This window comes from Cupressus sempervirens, chromosome 10 (assembly GCF_028749045.1).
Source record: "Cupressus sempervirens isolate cs-2001-9-10 chromosome 10, ASM2874904v1, whole genome shotgun sequence".
Taxonomy (NCBI): domain Eukaryota; kingdom Viridiplantae; phylum Streptophyta; class Pinopsida; order Cupressales; family Cupressaceae; genus Cupressus; species Cupressus sempervirens.
The window spans coordinates 225140106-225162767 of NC_143127.1; the positions used below are offsets into that span (position 1 = coordinate 225140106).

A 22662-nucleotide genomic window follows, 5' to 3' on the forward strand; every position below is an offset into this window, starting at 1 on the left:
CACCACCTGATAGAGGGATCGAGCACATCATCGAATTGGAAGAAGGCGCTAAACCAGTCATGATTACTCTATACAGGCATCCCAAAAGGCTTAAAGATGAGATAGAGAAAACCATCAAGGAGCTACTCGCAATGGGACACATCAGACCTAGTAAGTCTCCTTTTGCTTCTTCAGTAGTTTTGGTTAAGAAGAAAGATGGTTCATTACGGATGTGTATAGATTATAGGATACTGAATAAGAAAACCATTAAGAATAGATATCCTATTCCACGGATTGATGAGCTAATAAATGAACTGCATGGGGCATGCTACTTTAGTAAGATTGATTTGAGATCAGGTTACCACCAGATTAGAGTCAGAGAACAGGACATTGAGAAGACTGCATTCAGGTGTCATTGTGGACATTTTGAGTTTGTAGTAATGCCATTTGGATTGACCAATGCACCAGCCACTTTCCAGTCCACCATGAATAAGGTCTTCCATCATCAGCTGAGAAAATTCGTGTTGGTATTCTTTGATGATATCTTGGTATACAGTCGAACATGGCAGGAGCACATGGCGCATCTTGAAACAGTATTGAAGACTTTGCAAGAAGAATCCTTGTATGCCAAAGAATCCAAATGCGATTTGGGAATGACTGAGTTGTTATACTTAGGTCATATTATCAGCCGAGAAGGTGTACGGATGGATCCTGATAAAATTCGTGCTATTGTAGAGTGGCCTACTCCTGAGAACCTAACTCAGTTAAGGGGATTCCTTGGTTTGTGTGGATTTTACCGCAGATTTGTTTGCGGGTATTCACGACATGCGGCTCCTATAACCGATTTGCTTAAGAAGGGAGCTTTCGTTTGGACAGCAAAGGCACAGGCTTGTTTTGACAGGTTCAAGGAGATCATGACTTCATGTCCGGTACTAGCATTGCCTGATTTCTCTAAACCATTTGAACTCCAGTGTGATGCCTCAGGAGATGGTATTGGGGCTGTTTTAATGCAGGATAAACACCCAATTGCATATGAAAGTAGGAAACTTCGTGGGCCAGAGAGATCATTCAGCATTTACGACAAGGAGATGTTAGCTATCATGCATGCACTAGCTAAGTTCAGGCAGTATTTAGTAGGTGGCAAATTCTGCATAAAAACTGACCACAACAGTTTAAGGCACTTCCTCGGGCAAAGGGATCTCAATGATAGGCAGCAGAAATGGGTCAGTAAGTTACAGGCATATGACTTCGATATATCTTATGTTAAGGGCACACAGAATGTGGTAGCAGATGCCTTGTCACGAAGACCACATCTTAGTTCAATGATTGAGATCTCTGAGGATTGGAAGCATTTGATTATTGCAGAATATGCCAAAGATTCATGGGCATCCAAGATAGTTGATGGGACACTTGTTGATACCAGGTACACACTTGTGGATGAATTGATTATTTACAAGAGCAGGGTATTTTTAGTCCCAGGATCGAAGGTGAGGCAGTTCATTTTGCGAGCTCTTCATGATTCACCTACAGCTGGTCACCCCGGATACTTTAAAACATATAGACAGGTGCGAGAACGGTTTACATGGAAAGGACTTAAGAAGGATGTTTTGCAGTATGTTCGTGAGTGTTCTATTTGTCAACAGAATAAACAGGAACACACCTTTCCAGCAGGGCTTCTACAGCCACTTCCCATTCCGAGTCAAAAGTGGGAATGCATATCCATGGATTTCATTACTGGGTTGCCCAAGGCTCAAGGACGCGATTGCATTTATGTGGTGGTGGATAGGCTAACAAAATATGCTCATTTCTTTCCCATCACCACTACTTATACTGCGGTACAGGTAGCCGAAGTATTCTTCAAGGAGGTTTTCAGGTTACACGGGATACCCCGCAGTATTGTCAGTGACAGGGATAGTAGATTCTTGAGTCATTTCTGGCAAGAGGTGTTTCGATTATGCGGCACTGAGCTCACACCCAGTACTAGTTATCACCCGCAAACCGATGGTCAGACGGAGATAGTAAACAAATGGGTAGAAGGCTACTTGAGGAATTACGTAGCCGATCAGCAAAAGGCCTGGGTAAGATGGATTTATTTGTGTGAATATTGCTATAACACCACTTTCCACATGTCTATCCAAATGACACCTTTTCGAGCATTATACGGTTATGATACACCCAATCTCATTGACTTATTGATGAGTGATGTTCGGGTTCCACGTGCTGGGGAATTACTGCAAGAAAGTAAAGATATCATTAGCTCTCTACGTGATAACATCGCTCGAGCACAGAATCAGTATAAGCAATATGCAGATCAAAAGAGGACGGAGAGAAGCTTTGAGGTGGGCGACATGGTTTACTTAATGCTCCAACCATTCCGCCAATCTACTCTCAAAAAGAGTGGGTCAGAGAAGCTTAAACCCAGGTATTATGGACCATTCAGGATCAGTAGGCGAATAGGGGAATTGGCTTATGAGCTTGAGCTTCCAGCAGACAGCAAAGTATATAATGTGTTTCATGTCTCACGTCTCAAAAAGGCATTGGGACAGAATGTGATACCTTCTGCAGTCTTGCCGCCTCTGGATGATGAAGGAAAATTGATCATGGTACCGGAATTCATTTTAGAAAGCAGAGAAAAACAGCTTCGCCGAAGAGTAATCAGAGAATATTTGGTTAAATGGAAGGATCTACCAGCCGAAGATGCTACTTGGGAGAATGAGACCATTTTGCAGCATCCAGCTCTGAGATTGCTTGAGGGCAAGCAATATCCGGAAGGGCGGACTGTCATGTCCCTCTCTTAGCAACATAATTATAACAGGGGATTTGCCTATCATTGACTCTCGTAGGCAAATAATTATGGGAAGAGGGTCGATTTTGTCTTCCAATTAAGTAAGCGGGGCCTACTCATTCCAATATTAAATAAAGGTTGTATTCTAACTTTATAAAGTTTATTATTTAATTTTATAAAGTTAATGTTTGTAGTGCAAGATGATTCCGGATAATTTCCAGAAACTTCCTGGCAAAAAGATAAATAGAGGGCATAGGGTTCCTTTTGGAGGCAGGCGATTAGTGGATTCAATTTCTTTTCAATTGAGGCAATTTGTAGCCATCGGTCTGCAAGTTCCCATGAGATATCTGAGAACGGAAACTCTCTTAGATCTGCATAACTGAGGAGGTGGGATATCCTCTGAAGGGTTGCACACTGGACGTGGTCTTCAGCCATTGAGATTATTTGCATATTCGGATTACTGGAAGGGTGACGATTTGGATTCCTGTGGATTGGCACAAAAAGCCCTCTTTCAGTCATGAACAGCAGTTCAAGTATTTGTGATTACGCATTGTCTTACAGCTTGAGAGTGTTATCTCGAAAGGGGTGGTAGAAGAGGCTGGTGTTATTGATGCATCATCGTATTGGAGGACAGTCGGTAATTGTATAAGCCGGCAGCTGTTTTTTCAAGACCCTTCTTTCGATCCTATCTCCTGTACCACAGCGGACATTATCGAACAGTGGAAGTCCGGATCCGCAGACTCTCAAAGACTCTCAAATTCCCAAATCGCATAAAATGAAGGCCTCATCTGATTAGTAGCATTGCGGGTTGAAGTTGGAGGACGGCAGTTCAGAATCGGACCAATATCTATTTCCGACGCAGTTGATTACCCAAAACAAACTCCGCGGCAGGTGGTAATAGTATCAACGCGGGTCTAAAAAGGGAAGATATTAATCGCACAAGGCCAGTAGGTGAAGGCGTCGGCAAACTCAGGCACTCGGCGGTTCGGCCGGGAGCTGTTCCTCGTAGCGGCACCATCTCCTCCCCGTTTTTGACAAACCCACGTGCGGGCACCCTCTACTACGTTTCCATCAAAGGCATAACCGTGGGAAGATCAGTGGTGGCTCTCCCAAAGTGGCAACAGCAATCACTGGTGAGACGGCAGCAGGGATGAGTTAGCAATCAGAGTGACAGATATCCAGGTTCCTCTGTTATGTACATTTTTCCCGACTGGATATTATCATTTGGTTATTTCCATCTGATAATATCGTAGCACTTATAACCAAATTATTTGAATTTGTTTTTGATATTTGGTGAATTTACTGGAGATCTCATGTACTGAAATTCATGCCCAGTGTTAATCGGAGTCCTTCATTTCAGAACTGTTATTTAGTGACATAAATAGAGCGGGTTACTTGCCAAGTGTTTGACAAAACGTCTAACCACTGAAGTATAGAGAAACTTTGTTGTTTTAAGGATTTTTAACCTATTGGGGTTGTTTCACTTTTCATGTGTTGTGAACTTGTTAGTTGTTAGTAATTTACAACTTGTCACTACTTACTTGTTAGTAATTTACCGATTAATAACTCTTTTTGCATTGATATATATCTAAACATGATTGTTTCTTATGTATTGTTAGTAATTAAGTCATTAGATGCAAAAAAACATTGAATTCTGTTTAAAAAATCGCATTTTTTTATTAAAATTCAGTGGTTTTTTAGTTCCCGATTTTTTCCCGATTTTTCCCGATTAAACTTTTTCAGGCCTAGGCGATTAATCTCCTCAGGCGATTTTTACATCAATGGTTTTGTCCATGCCGATTATTCCTGTAACCTCCAGATGTAGCACCGGCGGTATTCATGTTTCCGCTACTACTCGACGGAGAAGCCTCCTGTGTGAGAAGCACCTGCGGAGATCCTCTTGTCTTCATGTTAAAGGGGCACTCTTTTGTCGAATGGCCCATGATCTAACAAATGTCACAAAATTGGTTCTTTGGACACGATCCTTTAGTATGACCGTCGGTCTTACACTCCGTGCACCACAGTTCGCTGCCTTTTGGCTCCTTCTGCATGTTTTTAAACTCCTCCATTATGCGAACCATATCCTTCTGTAGGGCACAAACCTTCTTGCTGCTACCTTCGTCATCGTTGCTATCATCTCCGGCAGGCTCGTCGTCATCAAAATCTAAGGAGCTAGTTTTCTTCTTCTTTGTCTTCTGCTCACTTTCAAGGTCCAGTGCTCTGTTATACGCATCCGCATATGACGACGGTGGCACAATTTTCATTTTCCTCCGCAACTTCGAGCATAGGCCGTCCACGAACCATCTTTTCTGCAATCCGTCCGCCGGCTTGCTTTCCATTTTGTTTATTAAGTCTTTTAATCTCCTAGCGTAGACGCGAACAATTTCTAGCTTCCCCTGTTTGGTATTGAAAATCACTGCTACGATTTCATTATCATCCCGCAAGAGTTTAAATTTCGCCAAGAAGTCCTTTTTAATGTTATCCTAGCTATTTAACTTTTGTGGGTCCATCTCCGAAAACCAATCAATCGCCACACCCCGTAGGGTTGCCGAAAATTGCCTGACCCATTCGTTGGCATCTGTGTTTCCATTTGCCCGCCAGATCGTATCACATGTCTTACAATGTCGGATGGGGTCGGCTGTACCATCGCCCTCAAACTTCAGCAGCTTTTTTTTGGGTCCCGCCATCACAACTAAATTTGGTAGAGAGGCGTTACTGGGTCCTGCAACACTGGCGCTGTTTACTCCAACACCGGAGGTCTGCACTCCCACACCGGTGGTCTGCACCCCCACACCGGCGGTCTGAACTCCCACACCAGCGGTCTGCACTCCCACACCGGAGGTGTCGACAGCTACGAACCTTGGAAGTTGTTTCCAGCGAAAGTCTATCCCGGACGAAGAGGTCACTCCACGCTCGTGCTCCCTCGACACTGCAAGCCGTGTGAGTTGATGCTCTTCCTTCCGAATTTTCTTCCCTCGGAGAACACAAATTCAAGAACTCCTCCTGTGCTTCTTCCACCAATTCCACCCGCTACCGAGTCTCCAACAATTCTTCAGCGCTCCGATTTCCGTCGGCAATCTTCTGAAATCTCCGTCGGCGTTCGGCTTGCTGTGCCAGAATTAAATTCTCTTGCGCAGTACGAATTCCATCTTTTCCCTTGACCTTATTCCAATCCTTGTTAAGCTGATTTGGCATTAATCTTCATTCCTCCCACCTTCCAGATTCACAAGGCAACCGCGCCAAATGTTTACCGTACTGGTAAAGAAATCAACGCATATAGACAATAGAACAGAATAGTAGAATTATATTCGCATATGCCAGACATACATTATGTTTGATAAGATCAATGATAAAAGATGATGCTTTACAATGATCCCAAACGGGATATAAATACTATCCGCCGAACCTTTCCGAAGGAGTCCGTCAGCCACAATCATTATGTTCGCTACAAACTATTTACCCGTCAGCTACAAAATACAAAACACCAACAACAGTCAATCTGTCGGCTACAAAAACACCGCCGAGATCATCCAGTCGGCTGACAATGGTAATCCCTGTCAACAACTAACTCTGAATAATTATGCTTCAAGACTCTGACAGCATCTTGAAGTGCATGACCCTCTGTTAGGGAAAGACTACTATTATCGTGCTCATCTGACAATGGAGCACCCCAAACAAATGAAACTAGCATCTAACGGATAGCATCATAATGCTCTAGAGATGAAGTAATGTCACTATCACTCACCTTCAGTTGACTAGTCACATGATGCCTTTGTAACCCCTGTCTTCTATGGAAGCTCTCTGTCTCACTAACAACATTGTGATAGGAAACCGAATCGGAACTACTAACCACAAGATCACTCACTGCATGTGCGCTACCGACCTTGCACGCATTTGCAATTGAGGCACAACTACTCGACACCACAACCAACAGCTCCTCTAAAGAAATGGAAGCCCCCACAATATCAATCTCCTCGCATGTCTTAACTTTCACCTAAATAAATAAGGTCCTATAGACATCGATCCTAGAACCCATCAAAAACCTCTTCGAAATCATCACCTAATGTTTGGCAAGGGGTATCATACTCAGTGCAACTCATAGCATCATCAAATGGATCATCAGATGTGTCCATACTACATGCATCCACATCACCTAATAAAGCCTCAACAGCTGACACTTGACTCTGCACACATGACTCAACGTCAAGCTATGAATCAATAATACTAGAGCATGAACCTACATCTACTGACTCCGCTATAACACCCAACTCACCAACATCACAGCTATCTGACTCCATACATGCATCGGGCCTATATGAGGAAGCAATTGCCTCCTGTACTAGAGAAACACTACAACTTACATACAACTCTATAATAGTAATCCCCTCCTCAAAAGAGCTTGAAGTATCAGCGGTAACAACTACATTAATTGTCTTTGCACCAACTGCAACAACAACTCTGGGAGCCTCAACCTGCTAAAGTTCAGTGCCGCTATCCTCTGTTGCCACTGGCACAACAACATGTCCCTCTGAAATAAATCCATCAACAACACTGCGGATAGGACTAGCAAGTGTCGTACTAAATATAGGTACATCTGCATCATGAACACCTATCAAGGAAAACTCAAGCCTCCTTCTCGCCGACCTTCTAAAGCCAGAAACCATATAACTCACTGCCCTCTCAACCGCATTTAGAATCGACAAGCTCTCCGCCAACCTCTGTTGATGAAGCTTAAGTTTCTCCATAGTCTCCCTCAAAGCATTTATTTTTCTGCCATCTTCCTCAAATACTCCGCCAACTCCAAGAACTACAAGGCCTCCTATACCTGTCCATAGCTGGTCAGTCCATATACAACAACAAAACTGAAAATCATAAATTTTCCTACCCTACAGGATGGCAAGAAACCACTCTGATACCAATGTAATAACCCTGGTAAATTATAGCTCAGATACATACAATTTTCCTATGAAGAGCAGTTGTTTGACGTTTTGTCAAACATTTGGTAAGCAATCCTAACTCCATTGAAATGTTGAATGATAGTTTTGTTTGGGGTGTCAACTTATTTATATAACCAGATGCTATGCCCTCTCTACAACTTATTCAAATTTAAATTTCACATACACAACTTAGCTAAAACAATTGTGTAAATTTGTTTCTCTCTTCCCTGTATTATTAACTCTGATTTCTTTTGATATAGCTAAGAGTGAGTAGCCAGGCCACAATAGTATATCCAAAATACTAAAATGAATAAAGCAATGTACTTACTAAACTTTAACTTGCAATGTATTATTCAAAGCTCTTGAATTAGCATACATGCTCTTACAAAGATAAAATGGAATTTTTATTTTTTTGACTACAGACTGGAAAAAAAAAACAATAGTTACAATGAATGAACCTGGTACTCCACCATTCCCTGACAACTCCTGCCAGTGTCCACGTGAAGCTCCTGTGAGTAGATCAGGGCCTCCAGCAGATAAATCATAGGCTCCCAATTCTGATTGCAGGCCTGTAATGTCCATTCATAAGTCATGATTCCCCAATAATATCCAATACTCTAACACAGGTCTGCCTAAATCCTAATTGTGCAGGCTGACTGGTATGGACTGTAAACATCATCAAGATTTCTTCAGAATGCAGCGACAAATGCAGGAAAAAAGTGGCATGGATTCACAAGGGTAGGCGCACCCATAATATAGAAGAAATTGCCCAGCTGTAAGTGCAAACAAGACATCATCTGTCCAAGGGTTTGCCAAATTGCAGAGAAATTCTCCCAGAATTTATTGACACCAACAAATCATTACAGTCTCCAGATTTAAATGTAATTCAACACTGTCTTCAAAGCTACAGAATGAACAGCACGGAAATCCCTGACTTCACAATATCACCTCAATATCTTCAGCTAAAACAATATCTCCTAACCACAGATAAATACTGAATGAGATTCAGCCAAATTCAGAATCAAATCGCTATACCTCAGCTGTGATTCAAAATACCTCTCAGCTTGAAACACTATACTTACCACAAATAGGAAGTAAACAAAACTAAGCCCAAAAGAAGTCAAATCTGAGCCAAACGAAGACCAACCTGTAGCTTACTCAATTGTGGAGAAGACAAGACCCTCCCAAGCCAAGCCACTACCTCTATAAACCCTCTATCCACAAGAATTAGCCTACAAGGATCACAATAATAGGCTAATCTCTCAAACTCTGATGATGGCAAAATTGGGGACATTACACAGGAATACCATAATTTACCTCGTTGTTTCATAATCACCAGACCACACTAATCGGCAATCTCATAGTGCATGACAAGACAAGCAAGGAAAGGGTCGACACTGAAGAAGAAATTTTCCACCTTCCCTTGCAATCTTCTTTCGATCTCTAGCTTACTGCATATGTGCACAAGTCTCAACTCCTCTCATCATATATAAATGCAGAAGTGTCAATGTCTTCTGAGGTTTATGAATTATATTTTTCATACATGTACACAAATTTATGTCTTATAACAATAGCAAGCCCCATGTCAATATCTCATGATGATTTGGTCAAGAGCATAAAATTCTGTTAAAATCGTCCTCAAATTTTGAATGTCTTATATATTTGTTTGAAACCCTATCAAGTTCATGATCAACTTATCCTCTTCATGTTGTTGAAGATTGTAGTTATGATAAAAATCTTTATATTTCATTTTATGAAATGAGAACTATGGCAGTTACGATCGTTATGGTCATATTCAACTGAAGAAGATATCTGTAATAATATTTGAGATAATATTTAATAATGTTGTATATTTGAAATTTGACGAGAACTTCATGTGTAATATGAAGACTCTCATTTCAATCTATTTATGTGATCATTCAATGTATTGTAAAGCAATCAAGTGAAAGCTTTGTACTCGAACCATTTTTATTATCAATAAAAGAGATGTTTTGCAAGTGTGGCTCGGTTTTTTCGTTTCAAGTGGAAGGGTTTTTCCAGGATAAGTCGTTGTGTCTTCTTGTTCCATTTTCAAATTTTCATATGGTTGCTTATCTTAATTTTTTCTGGTCTAAAACATTAACATGGTACCCATGCCTAGTTAAATAACAATAATAAAGAACTTTCTCTTGACCATTAGTTCATTGTAGTTTGTAATAAGTATTTTATAGGCATTCTGAATGTGTTGATTGTTTGTAGCAATAAAAGCTATCATTCGTAACTATTCCAGTAGTTGTTTGACATGATTAAGCTGGTTGTGTGTCTTCTTTCAATTGCTGAGACAGATTTTGGTTATTGTTTGATTCTAGATTTGAGGAAATTACAGGACATAGCAGACATCGAAGATTGTTATTTGCAGCTTCTGGGCTTGGAATGCAACCTTCACTCCAGAGCATTTGGAACTTTGAACCCAAAACTATGTTAGAATATATAATCCACCAATATAACTGAGAGGGGGGGCGCGCGCGGGGGGGTGAATCAGTTATATAACTATTATCACAATTATCAACCTTATTAAATCTTAATCATATGAGCAATATAATCAGAAACCACAACAACATACTCATCCATAATAACACCAGATATATTAACTAGGGAAACCCTTGATTAGAGGGAAAGCCCCAGTGGGGAAAATATCCACAAGATGATGTACTAAATATAAATATTCCTTGTTAGAGGATGGACCCTATTCGGAGTCTATGAAAACATTCAATACATATCGGTCCCTGATAGGAGACTTTGAATTCCTGTTAGGAGATTCCAACCCTGTTAGGAATTGTATAAGGCAAATGGACCCACTATCCAAACAGCTTCAGAGGTAAGACCAATGAACCCACTGTCCAAATGATCTCTATATTATTCCTTGCAGAATAATAGAACTGCATTGTACTGTTGCTTCCTCTTTCTCTGTCCCGTCAACCAAACCTTTGCTCCTTTTGATCTCAATACCAGATCACAAGCTTCGCATCCAATAATCCCTCAAATTGCTTACTTGCATTCACCAAGCACTCTTCTCCTTTTCGCACTTCCTTGATTACTTCGCATTTAGGATACCAACCACACTCACATTACAAACAAGGAAAACATCTTTCCTTTCTACCGTATCTTCAAAATAACTCCTTGAGTCGGCCTTGAGGCTTTCCCAATTAATTATAATAAGATATTTAATTATTTCGTAATAACAATAGCACTGTTGACTCAGAGTCTATACAACTCACACATGCGACACTAGTGCTTGCGCAATCACTGACGTCACCATCAAACTATCTTTTGTCATTGCCTAACTACACTTCTCCAGATTTTATCTCTGTTAGAAGATATAATGCAATCACCAGAAACTACTTCTCAGGTACTTTGTCTCTGTACTACTCACTGTAAATCAGGCATATCTTTCGTACATCTTCGACTTACTTTACACGCATTGAACCTTATCATCAGGACACAGTGTAACATGTCCTTACCCACACATCACCGGAACATTAAACCTCTTTCTGTACGACCTTGATCTCTATCTGCTACTCTGTCAGTCTTCACAGAATCACTACTATGTTGACATCAATGACAAACACAGTCATGAATGAAACATGTCAATACTACCACATGCTCACCAATGCTCAGGATACTCCCCCAAAGGAATACCATCAGCTTTCATGCTAATAAACTAATGAAGAATTATTATATATATTCAAGAAGAAGTATGAGCATGCAGTCACTTATTTTGGAGGATTTACTGCAAGGAAATAGAAGGAAAAGGTTGAACGACAGACTTATTTTATTTTTCCACCTCACAAATCATTTGCTATTTGATTGCACCGAGAATTAGTATCCAAGACTAAAAAAGGGACGAATAGGTCATTTTAGAAACATGTCTAAATGGAGGGTGAACAACGACGAGCCTTTTTCAAAAGTCATGCCATCTGATATTGCATAACAGCTATGTTACCCGAGGTTTTTGGAACAAGGGGACAGGGCGATGGGGAAATGGGTTTCCGAGACGGATTTTTTTCTCAGGGTAGGGGACAGCAATGGTAACAGCTATATAAAAATAGGGAAAAATAATAATATATAGGAAAATTTTAAATATGGGAAATTTTAAATATTCGTATAAAAACATGGATAAATCATGCTTATATGAATTATAGAACCTTAACATTTAATTTTTGTGTTAAATAATTTAAGAGTTCACACAAGACTGGAAATCAAACAAATTATCAAAATTGAAAAATTAATTTTATGGGACAGCTAAGGGAAAGGTTTTTGGAAGTTTCCAAATTTTCGAGACGTCCGAAAAAGGGGGATGAGTCAAATTTTGATGGAAACTCGTCTCCAGGTAACAATGCATTATAGTGAGTTGATGTTTTAACACCTCTAGAGTAGTGCATATCCAATTTCAATAATTCTCCTTATCATCATATATTATTTTTTTGTTGGGTGTGCATCTAGTTTGACAGATATTTTTTGAATATATGAAATCGATGCCTTTCTGCATCGACCGTTGAAGTATGGATGTCTTTTGTCATATTTGTGTGTTGAAAGATATATAAAACTTATGGTGTGAACATATTTTCTAAGGAAGTGAACAAGATGATTCGAAGATTTGGCACATAGTAGTTGTTCAATCTCTCACCATTGTTGTGTAGTTGTAAGAAGGCATTATATCTCCTGCCATGCTGGAGGTGAGTCGGGTTTGTCATCGAATATTGAATTGGTGTGTTCATTCCTTTATCGTAATTGTCCTCTATTTTCTTTCAAATATTTTGTTTTGTTGGCGCAACCTATGTCGTGGCATTTAGCCTTATGTATCTTCCTTCACTCTATAATGTTTTTCTTCCTTGCCGTTATTTTCTCTCCCAATGGTGTTGTCTCATTTACCTGTCTTTTTGTCATCACTCTTGCATCAATTTGTTTTGCACCTCTTCCTGAATTTTTGTAGCCTTATTGTGTCTTGAGTGGAAGCATTTTCATTTTTGTATGGTAAGTATTATTCAATGACAAAGTACGGACTCACCATACGGTAAGTCCACCATGCAATGCAACTGCTCACAGTACGGCAAGTTTGTTGTACTTGCACATGTAGCACAAAATGTCTATCATACTTGCACATGAAGTACGAAGTGTCTATCGTACATGAAAATGGAGTACGATACTACCTACGTCAGTGAGAGATGTTCCCAAAGGTCATGTTGCATGTACGTAAAGGTGAGTGTACCCACATACTCATGCCAAGTGAAGCACAGGTTCCACTTTACAACGTCCACCTAACGGTGATGGCGAGGGGCGAAGACAAAAATTGTTGGTACGTCGAGCATGGTGTCAGTGCTAAGTATGATGCCAAGTACATGCCATGTATAGTACTAGTGTGGTAATGGTGTATAGTACTAGTAGTTGGATGAATGGAAGTCGATTGACCATTCTGTGAAGTGACGATTAACATGTTGAATTCTACAACAAATTACAATGTGCATAAATGGTTGCAAGATTCTTAAGGAGATGTAGTGATGAAAATCAGGTTTGATTGTAAAGGCGATCTAAGCCTGTGAAAAATCCAGAGTTTGTTGTATGTAAGCTTGTTTTACCAAAATACAAAAGTTGCTCGAGAGTTTTTGGGTGGTGGGTTTTTTCCCGAAAGGATTTCCCACATTAAATTTGTTGTTTCTCTTTCCCACATTAAATTTTTGTTTCTTTGTGAATCCTGTGTACTTGATGTTTACATATTCTCATTTCTTGAACATCTTTGTATTTAAAGTCTTACAAGTTGCTTATTTCCATGACAATTTAGCGTTCAAAAAACATATCTGTGCCCTTGCTTTCCTTACAGGGTCGTTTGGCAATGGGAATACAAGTGGATTAGGCATATGTAAATTCTTAAAATTTTGAATTCTCTGTTTGGATGCACCAAATCGAAATTGAAATAGGAATAAAATAGGAATACGTATTCCAATTTTGACCCAAATAATGAGCATTTGCTATTCCACCTAAATAAGTGGAATTGGAATATGCATTCCTATTCCAATTTTATTTATTTTAGAAAACATAAATTTTTGGGTCTGCGAATTCCCCATCAAATTCTGGCTGAACCAAACAAGAATAGGAATACGTACCCCCATTTTGTATTCGAGAATAAGAATTTATATTCCCACAGCCAAACAGACCCTACAAGTATCCGGTTCAACCATACGCATGCGTTATTCATGTTACCTTTCCTCTCTTGTTTTTGGTCTACGTTCGCTACCGGCTTTCTTATTTGATTGATCCATCTATTTATTGATTCTATTTTCATTGTCTGCATGGTTCATTTTTTTATCTCAGATTTGTGTTTCTTTGACTCTTTTGTCTCGAGAACATTTCTATGTTCTATGTGCATCTGTGCCTCGACTAGTTCGGCTACGTTCCAAGAAGTGAATATTATTGCTAATGATTGTCTTCGTTAGATATATCATTCTTCGCTTTTGCTCATTCATCTTCAAACTTCCTTTTGTTGAGGAAAGGCACAATAATGACGGTTCATGTTGTTGTCATTGCATTAGTTTTAGTGTTATTAAAAGGAATTTTGCATGGCAAGAGATGCAAACAAGGTATTTACTATTCAGTCCGTACACAGTGATGCAAAAGTTGATATGGTTCATTCAGCAGGAAAGTTCTCAATTTCATTATGACCGCAGTCTTGGAGATTTGGTTATAAATCAATTCATGCTTAGATAAATATTTTGTGAAAATATCTTTGAATACTGATCATAAATTATTGGGAATAGTTTATACTTTTAGCATTATGTTTCTTGTCATAATAGACTGATTGTATGATTTAATTACTCATTTCTCTTGGATGTAGGATGTATCAAGAAGTAATAAGATTATGAGAGAAGTCGTGAACATAGGAATAGTTGCTTACAGTCTTGGAATTAAATTGATGATATATTTTTAGCTTTAGAGGGAGGTTACCTAACATAGGGAGTTGTCTAATTCTTTGCAAGCTTATTGGAATCAGTTATCTTAATGTGGTAAATGTTGCCCGGCAAAAAGGGTAGTTAGACAGTTACCGGTGCGCACACGGTTGTGTCGTTTCATTGGCACAGTTTTGGACATTATAAATGTCGTGAACAATTATGTATTTTGGCATCATTATCATTGTATGAAATATCATTGTGTATGGAAAAGCATTTGATAATGAATAGTATTATGCACTGATTATATGTTTTCTTTCTTGTTCACCCATGGATTGAACATTTGGCGCAATTGCTTATTCGCATTCGGAGTAGTATGTAAGGACGGAGATAAATGAGAATAATAGTACAAGACAACTGGAAGACGAATGACGACAGCGAAACAGAAATTTTTGAAGGAGAGCATGAGGCAGCGCAAAACTTTCATATTCTGTATCGCATAGGTCTAGAAACTTTCGTATGAAGAGAAATTGTGGAAAACAGGGCTACGACAGATAATGTGTGGGATGCTATGCATGCAAGCCCATCCACAAACAATTTTTTTTACCAACTTCCCCGTCTGATTGCACAAGCGTACGTGTCACAGAAGAGACGTCGAGAGGAAGCAGAACGCAAGGAACGCCATCAGGAGACTCTGAAGAAATTCTACGAGAGAGATGCACGGTGTTGGAAAACTGAACCATGAGTGGTTGCGTCGTGGTGTCAAGGGCACTCAAAAATCTGTAATTGTTACATAAGTCGACACATGATGTATAAAAATAAATAAATAAAAGAGTGCTCTATTTTGATTTCGTTTTATAATGGTACTATATGCAAAGTGCCCAATCTTTTAAATAAGAATAGGAATTTGAGGGAAGAAATCGACGAATTACAAATTGTGCGTGGCGAAGCCAAATGACGGCAAAGAATAAGACAATTCACTACGGAACAAACTGAGGGGCAGCCAGAGGAATCACCTAGTGTGGTGGTCGTAGCAGGGTTCACAGGAACCAACGAAGGGTGCCTCACTTCGCCGGAACAACGAGGATGAAGCAATGAGGAGTTGCTCAAGGAAACAGGGCATCAATTGGCAGTGCTTGAGGAGACAAAGGAGCAATTTTTACATTCATCATGTACACCACCACGAGAGGGAACCTGTAAAGTAGGAGAGGAGGCGAGCCCGACAAAAGACACTGGGGTAAAAGGAAGTGCCAGAGCGGCACTACACAGTGGTTAGAGTAACCCACCGAGATCAACTTTTAATAGTTCAGTGACACGATCTAGTGGTAATCAAAGGGCAAGAAGCACTATGTCTCAAAAGCAAAAACTCCCGAAGTTCACGGGCGACAGAAAGGAAGATCCCGTACAGCATTGCCATACGTGTGAAATGCTATGGACCGCCAACGCAATCACAAATACGAATGAACGGTTGAACCAATTTCCCGCCAGCCTACAGAGGGTAGAGGTTGATTGGTTTTCCGACATGGACAAGGCAAAGATCTCCACATGGGATGATCTGAAGAAAGAATTCCAAGCAAAATTCCGATTGCTCCAAGATGATAACAAGGTTGTAGCAGAAATCTACAACTGTAAACAAGGGAAGAAGGACATTGTTCGAGCCTACAATCGAAGGCTTAAAGATCTTCTTAGCCGAATGGGTACTCAACCGACAAACAAACTAAAGAAACGTTGGTTTGTCGTGGAGCATTGAGAAGAAAAATGAAGATAGTTCTGCCCACATCATACACTAATGCATACGACCATGCCCTAAATCTAGAAAGTGAAAGCAAAACAACAAAGAAGAAGAAGAAGAGAAGTAAATCTTCATCCTCCTCTGAGAGCGATGAATCCTCCGACGAGGGTAGTAGTGCAAACGAGGAGCCCAGCAAAAAAGTACAAGCACTTCAAAAAGACTTAGAACGGATGCAAAAGGAATTCAAATCCATGATGGGAACCAGTGGCCGCACAAAGGAAGGAGAAATCTGGTGTACGGATTGCAAAGAAAAAGGTCATTCAAAGGGAGCGTGCCCCAAAAAGGCAATGTGTGATATCTGTCAGGCCCTAGGTCATTCTACAAAGGAATGTCCGTTCAACATGAAGACTAGAAGCCAACAGATATTGTTCACACAGGAACAACCATCCACTTCTAGCACAAACAATGAGACCCAGGGCAACAATAATGCCACATCCGGCAGCTATCGGAACAACTGCCGAGGAAGTCGAGGAGGGAATGATAATAGATATCGAATACAATATGATTCCAAGGGAAGGCCCATAATCCAATACCGAGCATGTAACCAGTGGGGCCACTTCGCCAGCGAGTGTCCGAAGAACGACACTCCACAAAAATTATGTCAATGGTGTGGTCTAGGGGACCAAGAAGATGCTAATTGCCTGAAACAAGTAAATCTCATTAACATCGACGAAGAAAAAGTTCTAGTTGTCACCCACAACCAAGCTAAGCAAGCCACCTATCCTGACCCCCGCACGGAGAAGCAAAGGCTACAAGAGGCACGAGAGGACGTAGAAAAAGCAATGAATGCTACGAAGGATATGAAAGATGTTATTCCTCGGCGATCGAAGGGAGAAAACAACTTGGTCAATCAAATCCTACAAATGGTGGTGCCCGTTAGAGTTCAAGACCTGTTACGAGCAGTACCGTACCTAAGGACGGCATTACTAAATACCCACGCACACACGTCGAAGACAAAAGGACAACCAACCATACCAGGAGAGTCCGCAACAGATCCCATGTTGCTGACAATAAGCAACGGCCATCATCCGGCGGTGGTCGAGATGGGAATCCTTGGAACCAGCCTAAGGGACACCATCATGGATGGTGAGTCCGGGTAAATGTTCTTCCCAAGAGACGCGGAGGAAATTGGGAAAGCCTACCCTATGGCCGTCCACATTCAACCTACTCGGCGCCAACCAGCAGGGGATAAAACCCCTAGGGACCTTAGTGGCTCAACAAGTAACTATCGGGACGCATCCATTTTTGTTGGATTTCATAGTAATCCCCTTGAAGAAAAAGGGATGTGACGCCATTCTTGGAAGAGGATGGCTGGTGGCCACAAAAGTAAATCACAATTGGAAGAAGAATATCCTATCAATGGAAAGTGCAGGGCAGAAGTTTGCGATTGATTTTCGAACTCAAGTGGTAAGTGAAGAGATGGTATCGTCATCGAAGTCTGAGTCAGACGGAGAGCATCAGATAGATGAGGGAAGAATAGATCCGAATGACGAAGGCATTTTAGAGTTGGAGGAGTGTTTAGAGGACAAGACAAGTTCGTTGAATGGACTTTTTCATTGGCAGATGGAAGACTATGAACTCTTCCATACATACATGCTAGGTGTCGAGGAACCCGAAGATGAGGAGGTATTCCCACCACAGTTCGTGGAATACAAAGAAGGAAATACGGAGATCAATGAGTCCCGCCCATTGCTTTGAAAGAAAAGAGATAAGATACAAAGATCCATCCATAGAGGTTACTAATCTCAGAGACACAGAGAATCCGAGGAACATACTTGTGGGAGACGGCTAGAACCCAGTACTAAAGGCCGCGGTATTCAAAATCTTTTTGGAGTACAAAGATGTATTTGCGTGGTCTTACAAGGATTTAAAAAGAGTCCCACCGGAGATGTGTGTCCACCACATACAGTTGGTACCCGTAGCCATACCTGTGCGGAAGCGCCCATACAGAATGAACAAAAACTACGCAGCCCATGTAGATGAGGAAATACAACAAATGCTGGAAGTCGGCATAATATTCAAAGTTCAAACAAGTGAGTGGGTATCACCAATTGTGATATCGATGAAGGACAGGATCCAAATCCGGAAATGAGTGGACTTCTGGTGCCTCAACACAATCACAGTAAAAGATGCCTTCCCAACTCCGTTCACCGATACAATTCTAGAAGTGGCCGGACACGAGATGTGCTCCTTCATGGATGGATTCTCTAGCTATAACCAAATCTCCATTGCTTAGGAAGACAAACAGAGAACTACTTTTGTAGTGGAGGATGGAGTGTACCCGTACAGCCAAATGCCTTTCGGATTATGTAATGCACCTGCCATGTTTCAAAGGATCATTTTGCACATATTTGACAAAATGTCAGTAGGCAACTTCTGCACATTTCTAGATGATTGGTCCATTTTCAATGGACAAGACAACCACTTGAAGGCACTTCAGGAATGTATGGAGAGGTGTTGATAAGCGAGGCTAGCATTGAATCCAAAGAAATGTCGATTCATGGTTCCTCAAGGAAAACTACTTGGACACATTGTTTGCAAGACAGGATTAAAGACCGACCCCGATAAAGTAAGGGTGATAGTAGAAATGGAAGCCCCGACGGACATATCTGGAGTCAAGTCCTTTCTCGAGCACATTGGGTATTATAGAAGGTTTATAAAGAACTATGCCAGAATTGCTCTGCCCCTAGACAAGTTGACACGAAAAGGAGAACCATACATCTGGACTTTTGAGCAGGAAACCGCCTTCGCAAAATTGAAGAATAGATTGCTAGGAGCGCCCATTTGGCGTATCCAAACTGTGTTAGGGAGTTCCACGTCCACATGGATGCATCAAACTTCGCCATAGGTGCAATGCTAGCGCAAACTAGGGATCATGGTCTCGATCACCCAGTGTATTTCGCAAGTCAGCTGCTGTCAAAAGCCAAGAGGAATTATAGCACCACTGAAAAGGAAGCTCTTGGGATGGTGTACTCGGTACAAAAATTCAAACATTACCTATTGGCTACACCATTTACCTTTTACGTGGATCACCAAGCATTGATGTACCTAATGAACAAACCTATCGTCCAAGGAAGAATTAGCAAATGGTTGTTGCTACTACAGGAATTTACCTTCACCATCATTGTACGACCCAGGAAGAGTCATGTCATTGCCGACCAGCTCTCCCGAATCAAGTCTGGGGAGCCGCCGAAAGGGGTCAATGACGATTTTCTAGATGCACACTTGTTCAAAATCGTCATTCTTCCGGAATGGTATAAGTCTATAGGGGAGTATCTATCAATGTCCCAATTTCTGAGAGAGATGTCGCCAGGCGAACAACGGAAGCTAGTTTTAAGAAGCTGGACTTTTCAGCTAATAAATGGTCTTCTCTATGAGATGGGTCCTAATCAAATACTATGGCAATGTGTAATGGAAGAAGTGCAAAGTGTTCTAAGGAAGCACATGAAGGGTCAGTAGGTGGCTACATGGGACCCGACACAACAAAACGGAAGGTTTTGCTTGCTGGGTTATGGTGACCCACACTTTACAACAATGCACGAGAATGGGTGTTGAGCTGCAATACATGCTAAAGAGCCAACAAACCACTCAAGAGGGACTTCATGCCATTAAACCCATCCCACACCCAGGAGTTGTTTGAACGATGGGGACTAGACTTCGTCGGTCCACTGAAGGTGAGTAGGGCCCAGCGCTACCAATACATGGTCATAGCCACGGAGTATTTAACAAAGTGGGTAGAGGCATGGGCACTACCTGATAATTCTGCAATCAATACAGCTAAGTTCTTGTATGAACAAATCATCACATGATATGGCATACTTATTCAACTGACAAGTGACAGAGGAGGTCACTTTGTCAACCATGTGATCGGATTATTGACAATAGAATTCAAAAAAATTCATTCATTGTCAAGTCCCTACTATCCACGAGACAATGGCCAGGCAGAGGCCACAAATAAAATTTTGGTGGCTATCATATACAAATCATGTGGCCTCGAACAAGCAGACTGGGAGGAAAAGTTGCCTTTGGTGCTGTGGGCCTACCATACCACATTCAAAGTCACAACAGGACAGACGCCGTTGCAGTTGATGTTTGGCCAAGAAGCTATGGTACCAGCCAAATTTATGGTCTCAAGTTTGCAAATTGCAATTGACAATAGACTCGGAGATATGGAGAGTTTACGAGAATGCCTATACCAATTGAACAAATTGGATGAACGCAAATTAACAACGCAAAGGGCGACAAAAGTGGCGCAGACCCGTCGAAAAGCGTGGCACGACAAACATTTGAAAAGGACAAGGTTCTAGCCAGGCCAACTCGTGCTTCAATACAATGGCCACAACGAGATAAAACTAGAGAAATTCAAGGTTAAACAACTTGGACCATATAACGTGAGAGAAGTTGGCAACAATGAATCCATAAAACCATAGAGCTTGGACGGGTGCGAAATTCTCGAGGCCACCAATGGATCGAAGTTAACAATTTATCAGGAGCGACAAGGAGGCGAAGTAAGTAATAATCACCAAATTGGACTTGTGTTAACTATAAAAAACAAATACAAAAGAAAAACAGCAACGGACACCGTGTGTCTCGCGGACGCACGTGGTGTTCCACGGACATGTCCCGCAAACAGCTTGTGTCCCACGAAAATGTGGCCACGGACATGGTGTTCTACGGGTGCATGTTTCCACTGGGAGAAGTAAATATAAGACGCAGCAAATATAAGTTGCTAGAGTTATAAGTTCTGCCGCAGAGAGCGTTTTCCTTTGCCAAGGGTAATTTGCACAAGTAAGCCAGCTACGGGAGGAACAAAGAAGTTTACAAAGGAGAGAAGGGCAGTCCGCGGTAGCCATTGGTGTCAGTAAGGAAGCCATAAGAAGAGTATCCGATGAAGGAAAAAAAGGGAAAAGCTACGGGAACCATATTTCAAAGCATAGCATCCGCGGGAAGAAAAGAATATCCACAGAGAAGTAGAGGACAGCAAGGGCAATCAATGTGGGAAACATTGCCGCCAAGAATCACTGCTGCGGAAGACAAAAAGAGAGAGCAAACCCTAACCATTTCTTGTGGTTACATTAAAAGACAAAACAAAAGACCATTATTATGGAGTCCACAAGAAAAAGAAAGAAGTGGAAAAATCAGTTGAAGGCAAATATGGAAAAGAATGCAAGTGTTGGCTTCTGGAGTCTGAGTTGCAAGGCCGACAGCATCCAACAATAAGAAGCAAAAAGTGAAAGTCGACCTGTCACACCTTACAGTTTAGTTTGAAGGGCTGAATGGCAATGAGTGCCAGAAATGGTGGCAAGAGACTGCAGATATAGAGTTAATCAAACAAATTCTAATACGAGCACAAGTACACTAGGCAATACAACTTCCGGTATTTTCCATTTGGTTGTTTGAATCAATCTTAAGAACTATGATAGAATCGTACAACAAGAACAGCAAAACAAGTACATTTGTTTACAAGAAGCACCATATGACAGTCTCTTTCGAATCGCAAGATTTCAGTAGGGTTTTTGGCATTCCTGGCCAAGGAGGTCAGAAAGTGGAGACCAAGAATCGAAAGTTGTCACAAGAACATAAGGAGTATTGGGTGAAATTGGTGGACCGCGATCTCACACCAAAGGAAATGGATTCTGCGGTGAAGGGTGCCAAGAGTCGAGGACTATGGAGAGATTTTATTCGGGAGGGCCACTGAAGATGTATTATGGATGTAATTAAAAGCAGGTTGATGGGGACAAGTCGGGCCTCAAATATAGCCTTGCCGCAGATTACATTCATGAATGACATCATGAATGATATTGTGTATGATTGGGCCACGGTCCTTGCCGACAGGATGGAGGAGTTTATGACACTCCAGCATCAGACATTTTTCATGCCGCATCATGCTGTGTGCTTGTTTTTGGAGGCAACCCTTCATCAAGTTCCAATTGACAATTTTAAACTTCCATCGAGGGGGAAGTTGGCGCCAGGAGAACCCCCAGTATTCTACTGGAGACATTTAGACACGAGTGGAACCGCAGCCGGTCAGAAAAAAGTATTACAGGGTTTAGAGGCATACGAGGACACAGACAGCGAAAGGGAGGAAACCACGGAGAGCAATGGGGCCGATTTCGAGGAGGAGAGTACCTCGGCAATATTTGGCAACGACGCGGCGACTGGTGGGTCCACATTCTTCACCCCTCCCCAATTGCCAACTTTGACACACTTAACAGCCACTACCTCGCTCATTCCTCCATTTGGCCAGAA

The 22662-nt window shown here is 41.3% G+C and overlaps 1 protein-coding gene across 2 annotated transcripts in view; it reads right to left on the reverse strand.

The window, feature by feature from the left end:
- LOC149533445 (protein OSB2, chloroplastic-like) overlaps positions 1-22662 on the reverse strand; it is a 160855-nt gene that overhangs the window by 108655 nt on the left and 29538 nt on the right. Inside the window, exon 3 of one of the 2 annotated variants that reach the window (XM_089807299.1) lies at positions 8160-8270. The exons of the other annotated variant lie outside the window; for it this stretch is intronic. Within the exon in view, the coding sequence (XP_089663425.1) occupies positions 8160-8270 (111 nt within the window). The remainder of the gene's footprint in view (positions 1-8159; positions 8271-22662) is intronic. 2 annotated transcript variants of the gene reach the window in all.